This window comes from Vigna umbellata, chromosome 6 (assembly GCF_029865625.1).
Source record: "Vigna umbellata cultivar VRB3 chromosome 6, Vumbellata_1.0, whole genome shotgun sequence".
Taxonomy (NCBI): domain Eukaryota; kingdom Viridiplantae; phylum Streptophyta; class Magnoliopsida; order Fabales; family Fabaceae; genus Vigna; species Vigna umbellata.
The window spans coordinates 39109424-39117135 of NC_142170.1; the positions used below are offsets into that span (position 1 = coordinate 39109424).

Genomic DNA, 7712 nt, shown 5'->3' on the forward strand with positions numbered 1-7712 from the left:
CTGTTGTTATATTCAATGTGCAGTTTGAAGCACAAATTCTGCTGTTATATTCAATGTGCATTTGAAGCACAAATTCTGCTGTTATATTCAATGTGCATTCGAAGCTCTGATTTTATACTCAACTTTGATTGAATCTTATATTATTTATTAGTTATTTTCATTTGAAGATAAATGACAAGTGCAATATTGTTTCTACTGCAACTGATAACTGTGTACAGTAGCCATTAAATTGTTGCTGTCATCAAATTTGAATTTAGCTGCTAGGTTGTATTTGGATAAACTTGTTCTAAATTTTCTAAGACGAAAAAAATGAGAGTTAAATAAAATGAATTTATTTTATTGGCTACATGTTATATTTGGAGAGTTTACTTAGCTGTCATCAAACTGTTGCTGTCTCAACCATATCACTACAACTTAACTATTGAAAGAACATCCACCTTCTTCAACAATATCACTGCCAATTAGCTATTGAAAGCAGAAATTGAGATTTTTCATTCATTTTCAACAACTGTCTAATACAACACATTGTCTAATACAAAATAGTCATGGAATTTTAAACAAGATACAAACAAGGATGACATTAATAAACCCCATAAAACATAGCATCCATGTTAATTGCTTCTCCCATTTCTGAGAAACCATAGCAGATTTCTCCAGACTAATAATTTTCCTCCTTTGCCTAGCAATAATAGTATCCCTTTCATCCAAATTAGCTTCATTGCACCATTTAAAATAATTGCATCCTTGAAGTTCTTCGTTTCGAGTCCGCTGTTCAAAACATCCAACCACAAACATTTCATTACTCAAAAAATAAACTAATCACTAAAATGAAACTACAGCCATTGAACAAACCTTGTAATTAGGGCATCCCCAAAATTGTTTGCCTTCCTTCTTCACAGTTTTCGCCACTCTCAACACAGCAACTTCCCCACAATGACATATGTTAGTTTGAACCAATCCTCTGGATGAAACGGCACGACAGCTCCCCATGAGCAAGACGAACAACACTGATGATTCAATGACATTGCCACTTCCTAAGCCAACGAAAAAACGACACAACCTCACAACCAAGCTTTCTCACCCAACCCCAATCCACACAGTACCAACACTTCTTCAACCAACTCCAAACCGAAGAACAACCATTTCTCAACAAACACCCAAAGAGGGAGGAAGAAGTAGAGGGAGGAAGAACAATAAACTCACCAAGCTACTGCCAACACAAAACAGCAAACCCTAACGAAGAAGAAGACAGCCAACACCATCAACTCCCACCACGCATCTGTCACTTATAACCTCATTGAGGTACTTCCCACTTAGGGCATCCACGTAAACCTCTCTTTTGCCACGTTTTAATTCTCTAGTGCCAAATAATCAGCCACTTAACACCGTTAGTGTGTATTTAACGGAGATGACTACATTGACACAAATTTTTTCTATGTTTGGATTCAATTGACACTTTTACACCACGTGAGGACGACAATGAAACTTTTTTAAAAATGAGGATGAATTTGACACAATTCAACCAAACTGGGGACAAAGGAAGCAATTAAACCTAAATTAAATTACTTAAGCTTACCCTTTCGTTTTTCCTTGTGTTGTCTACTGTCCATGTACGTTCGTCCTGTCTTGCAATGATCATCCGTGTGGACGTGAGCAGAAGGCGAGGCAATTCTGGAAGACGTCATTGAAGAAGAAAATCTGGTCGAGGTGGAAGTAAAAGCCGAGCCTTAGAACGCTCGTTATGTTAGGAATGTAAATGCTAGTTTCCATTTTGACGTTCGGTTAAATATTTTATAAAACCGTTCGTTCTAGACTTTCCCGGTTTCCGTTTCGTGCATGTTTATTTCTGTATTAAAGGCGTTCGGCTTTGGAACCTCGTTTTATTAATGTAAAGACTGAAATGTTTACTGTTAATTGTAATTAATTCTAATTATGGTAATTACTGTATTTTGGGATGTTACAATGGTGGTTCAGAGGCTAGGCTCTAGGAGGTGGAGTTTGTGAGCAGGAGAGTAGAAATAATAACAGAGAAAGGGAAGTGTGTGTTGGGAAGAGAAAGTAGGCTGGCTACATCTTTTACTTTGACTGAGGGGTAAAAGGGGAATTTTCAAATCTGGGGAGGTACAGGAAGAAATAAATAAAGGTGCAGGAAGTAGTAGCATTGTTTCATTAAAGCACGTTAATATTATAACTAATATTTTTTCCAGCATTAAAACTATATATAGTTACTTCAACTAAAGGTCAATTTCAACTCAACCAAAGAAAAAAATAAATTGTACCATAGATGAGTTTACAGATACAATTAAATCTCAAAATCCTGCCTGTTTCATCGTCCACCAAGATACCAACCCAGCTAATAAAATGACAAGTTTTGTTGAATGTTGTCATAATAAAGTATAAAACAATGTAATTAAAAAAAGCTATCATGAAAGAATCGAAAAATGCTCGTTCCAAAGGTAGGAGATGCGAAAAAGCCACTAACCGGGCCTAAAGTTGGAAATTACAACCTACCAATAAAAGCACATTATAAACTAAAATTACATATCAAATTTGAAATAATAAGTGATGAGACAACGTTGAATTGATTTCTTGATTCATCTTTTATCAGTCGCCACCAAATGTGCCAAGTCCACTAAGAACTGTAAGAAATCTTCCATTGCCTTGAATCCATGCTACAAAAATTTCTCCATGTGTGCACTTCCTCTCCACAACAACTATAGTTACCTGTTCTTTTTTACTTTCTTATTACGCATGGCGCTGTCTGGAGTACGACTATCAAGCTTGCGTTTTATCCCTGCTTGTTTTGGTGCCCCACTCTCCTTGTGCAAATTTGCTTTAGCCTTTCTGGCAGCCACTGAAGGTCTCTTTGTCAGGCGTTGTTTTGGCTTTTCTCCACCTTGGGTTTTCTTGTGCACATCTGATTTGGTAGCACGTAGACCCTGATAAGATGCATTGGCTTTTCTGTTTGACCTGTTAACACTGCTCGAAGGAGACCGTGAAGCCACAGAAAATTTCTTTGAAGGAGTACCAGGAGCTTGTGTTGATGATGTGTTTGGCCTTTTAGAAAGGGTAGGAGCTTGTGTTGAGGATGGGTTTGACCTTTTAGATGGGGTGGCATCTGCTTTGGCATGAGAGAGTCTCAACTCTCGGTCTCGAAGCTTCAAGTTCCTTTTCTTAACAACAAATTTAGCAGCTTCCTGCATTTACAAGACAACTTTTAATAATTAATTGACATATGGGATTAAGACATGAAAGAAGTTTGAACATTCTTTATGCCACGTTTATTTTGAATGCAATAACACTACCTCTAATAACAACCTAACATGTCTAAATTCACAACCAATCAAACACCATTTTGAATACCAACACGACACTGTGACTTTATACAAGTAAATTTGAAGAATTAGCAGTATAAACCAAATGAAGTAACAGTTCATTTACAACATAGTAATCAACACAAGAAACCCTAAATGTTCATTCTGCACTTCGAAGGTCAGGAGTACTCGCCACAAGTATTGGACTACAACTATGCGATTTACAATTCATTGAATTTATGCAGAATACGTGCAGATTATTCGTTAGCCATATAATTAATTATGTCATATTATGCCACACTTCGTTGGTAAGCCAGAAGAAGGATCGGGGGATGAGTGCCTAGCTCTTCAGGGATGGGTGCAGAGGTGTGGAATAAGAGCACTTGATCTTGCAATAACACAGGCTCAAGGGCATCAGGGAGAAAGTACCAAAGTCAGCCCGGTCTTCATTTCAAATCTCAAGGGTTGAGAGCAGAAACAAATCGCCAGACCCTCCAGCTTCTTTCCTTCAATTTCAACATTAATCACTTGAAGCAAACCACCTCCGTTCCTACCATTTCATCTCCCCCCTTCCTCTTAGATAGTACATCTCCCAAAGCAAACAAAGGCTTTAAAAGGACTGGTGAGAAAAAAGATGTAAGCAAGTAATTTTTTTCAGCTCCGGATCAGCAGAACTAATGATTACAATGGTTTCAAACCCTTTCACTGCAGATCCATCCACAGCAATTGTGAAGTTTTATAAGTTTTGATAGAAACCCAACAATAAAACTGAATATCACAGGTATATTATTCAAGTATTATGCAGAATAAAAGTTATGGAGCTGAAAGCTCTATAATCACCAGTAAAACCCAGAGTGCTCTCACTCCTAACCAGAGGATGACTCTCCTCCTAACCAACTCACCACCTCCCCTCCGTATCCCCTTCACACTCTCTATTCTCTCTCCTATAACAGAATTCCCCTTTCCTGGATTCCTGACACGTCATTCCCCTCTCTAACTAACTTCCCTTTCTTTTCCTAACCCCATTTTCTTTCTTCTCACGTAAACCTTCCATATTTTGGGCCTTGCTCCCTCTATAATTGTTTCATGTTGATTAACAGGCCCATCCTTATTAGGAGTCCTATCAAGTTTCTTCATTGTAAGAAAATATCCTAACAGGACTCATAGGTCTGTTAATAACAATATCATAGGGTTTTTAACTTATGCAAGTGGGCGAGAGAATTAGTTGTTGATATTTGTTGGATTGTGGAGCTGAGAAGAGAACTAATACAAATTGCCTAAAAAATTGAAGGGAGGTTGACAGATCATGCTGTCATTTAAGAGAAGATCACGGGCTAAGGGCACTGAGAGGTTTCTGCAGAGCTATAATCTGGGGGATTTCCAAACACTGTGTTAGGAAGTTAAAAATATATGAGCGGAGGAATAAAGGAGGAATACCGAACGGTAGCCGGAAGGAAGGAGGGAATGACCGAACGGTAGCTGGAAGGAAGGTTGGAAGCAGAGGCCGAGCGGTAGCCAAAGGAAAGAGGGAAGTACCGAACGGTAGCTAGAAGGAAGAGGGAAGTAGATGCCAAGCGGTAACCAGAAGGGAGTAGGGAAGTACAGCCCAACAATATCTACACTAATACCGAATGGATCTCTTATTCACAGTAATAGAGTTGTCACTTTACAGAGAATGGGGTTGGGAGCATAACCTCCCTGGTTGAGAGCATAACCTCTCTCTACAGGCTAAACTTGACTTTACAAAATAATACTCGATAATCCTCTGCAAAGTTACAAGAGCTCTATTTATATCAGCTCTGACCCACTACCCCTTTAACAACCGACACCCCCACACCCTTAACTCCATATTCTATCATCCTATATCCTAACAGCAGCAGTATATGAACAATGGCCCGAGGCATAATGCAAAGCTCCTCAACAATATCAGAGTCTCTAAGTCTAACTAATACTAATCTCGTTGAAACAAGGTATTTTCTGAAAATGACATGTACCTATTAAACAAAAGACATGCTATAAAATATACAGCACCACCAACCCGTAACACACAAAGGTAGGTAAACAAACAATCGAAATAAGGCAATCTATAGCACAAAAAGTATCTACTTTTCAGAAATAGATAACAAGCAATTCCAAAAGAAATCATACAAAATAAAATAGTCTCTAGGGCCTTGTCAACCACAAATACCCCTATAATTTCACCAAAAGCAAGGTACACAAGAACATCAACTATAATATACTTGAACTAAATATGAAAAGAGCCTATAGTAAGAAAGTATATGCAAAATGCACTATTCAGACCCCTGAACACACCTTTGTTTTAAATAGCACATAAGCAATACCCTTTCCAACATTAAGATGAGCATCTCGAACAACTCTGACAGCTTCCACACTTGATTCCAGGTTGGATATACCACAAAATAACTGATAAAGTTCTTCATCCTATAGAAAAGGATCACATTATAGATTTATTACACAACAATGACACAATTCTATGGCCTCGAATATAAAATTATCTATTAGAAACACACCTTCACATCAAATGGGAGGTTGCCCACAAAAACAGTTCTCTTGTTGTCATAAAGAGGAACAATTTCTCCTTTATGTTTCTTGCGGGGTGGGCATGCCCTATCAACACGAATGTGATTTCCTTCAACCTACAGCCAGACGAATATACAATAATATTTAAAAAAAGTCAACTACTAACATTGTAACAAAAAGAAATACAAGGTAAACAGCATATTTGATCCAATCGACCTCAACTTTGAGAGCCAAGGGCATACCAGTGACATGTTGTGAGACAAAGAAGCCTGTGCCGATTGCTCGGTTTTGAAAACAATGTATGCATGTACACTGCAAAAAAAATACAATATTTGTCTATTAGAAACGGACAGAAAGCATTCTTTAAACAGAAAAGGCTTTTATTGTTATTAGACTCAGTACAAGTCACCTAAGACCACCAGAAGAAAACTATACCTATTTGCAAAATAAAATGTATGAAACGAGCTTTTATAGTCCTCCTTAGAATGAAATAAATAAATAAAAACAACCATAATGATTTCTCGAAACCAAAAACAAACTGGTTTTACCTTTCTAAAGAATCCATGGAATCATTTCAAAATAAATGTAATAAAAAATAACGGCATTCACTACAAACGATCAACAATTCAGAAAAATTACCTATCAGCGGCATCATTTATTTTCTTCGCAAGGATGGCTCCCTTTCTAGGTTTCTTAGTCTGGTTCACCACGAAAGAAGAACAAAACGCATGAAGTTATCATTCCAATAAAAAAACAACTAAAACCTCAACCGTACAAAACAAACTCACACAAAAGAAGAGGAAAACCTACATCTTGTATCGGAACAGAACGAATCCTCACAGACTCGACTTCACCAAACTTTTTAAACTCCTTCAACAGAATCTTCTTTTTCACCTTGAGAGGCAAATTCCCCACAAAGACAGTCCTCAAAAGTTTGTTCTCGTCATCAAAACCTTCCTTTGCAACCATCGTATCAGCTGGATCATCCAACGACTTCCTCTTGTTCCCAACAGTTTTATTCTCAATCCCTTCCTTTTGAACTTCCTCCATAAGCCCATATCTCTTCTCCTCCCACTCTCTTTCAACTTCGTCCCTTTTCCTCTTTCTTTTCCCAACTGCTTCTGCACCCAAATCAAGGCCTCCTTCTCTTCCTTCATCGGAACCGCGTTTCCTCTTCTTCTCCGATTTCTCCGAAACTTCGGTTACAGAAACTGGATCAAGGGCTGAGCTTTTCTCTTTGTTCTTCTTGCGCTTCTTCTCGTCGCCGGCATCGCGGTTCTCGGCGTTGCCGTTGTTAGGGATGTGAGCTTGGTTGGTTGTGTCGGAAAGTGGAACAGGTTTTCTTCGAAAGGGGTTTTCGTCGGAAAATAGAGAGGCAGCGGTTGCGGTGCCCTGTTCTGGTGCGTTGCCGAAGAGCTTGTTGAAAATGCTGGAAGGGGATGAAACGTTATCGGTTTGAGGGGTTTGTTGCGGGTCCTTAGGTTTCTTCTTGCCCATTGGTGAATTGGATTGGAAGAAATCAGAAATCGGTGAATTCTTCCAGGAAGAAGAGAGCTTTGTAAGAAACCCTAAAATAGGTTTAAGGTGGAGGAAGGAAGGGAAAGCAGGAAGTAGGAAACTTCAAATATATTTTTGCGCACACAAAAAAAAACTTTGAAATCATAAATATTATAATCCCTATTTTCTAACCACGTCTCCATGATTATTAATTAATTAACTAGCATTTTAGTTTATTAAGTAAAGTATTTTTTTTCATTTTATATGATTATACTTATGCTAAATTAATATATATGCATATGATAATTTATAATAAAAAAATTTAAAGACATATAAATTATATTTTATATTTAGGAAATG

The 7712-nt window shown here is 37.9% G+C and overlaps 1 protein-coding gene across 1 annotated transcript; it reads right to left on the minus strand.

The window, feature by feature from the left end:
* Positions 1-2261: 2261 nt before the first annotated feature.
* LOC124819419 (uncharacterized) lies at positions 2262-7489 on the minus strand. The gene is made up of 6 exons (XM_047290938.2): positions 6666-7489; positions 6495-6553; positions 6098-6167; positions 5846-5971; positions 5628-5756; positions 2262-3197 (listed from the first exon to the last, which is right to left on the minus strand). Exons 1-6 carry the CDS (start codon positions 7350-7352, stop codon positions 2721-2723), a joined length of 1548 nt encoding a protein of 515 aa, XP_047146894.1. The 5' UTR covers positions 7353-7489; the 3' UTR covers positions 2262-2720.
* Between the last annotated feature and the right edge of the window lie 223 nt (positions 7490-7712).

Coding starts and splice junctions, on each gene's coding strand:
- LOC124819419 (XM_047290938.2), bottom strand. CDS start 7,352: ATGGGCAAGAAGAAACCTAAGGACCCGCAACAAACCCCTCAAACCGAT. Junction 6,168..6,494: donor ATAAATGATGCCGCTGATAG/GTAATTTTTCTG, acceptor TTTTTTTTGCAG/TGTACATGCATACATTGTTT. Junction 5,757..5,845: donor ACCTCCCATTTGATGTGAAG/GTGTGTTTCTAA, acceptor CCTTTTCTATAG/GATGAAGAACTTTATCAGTT.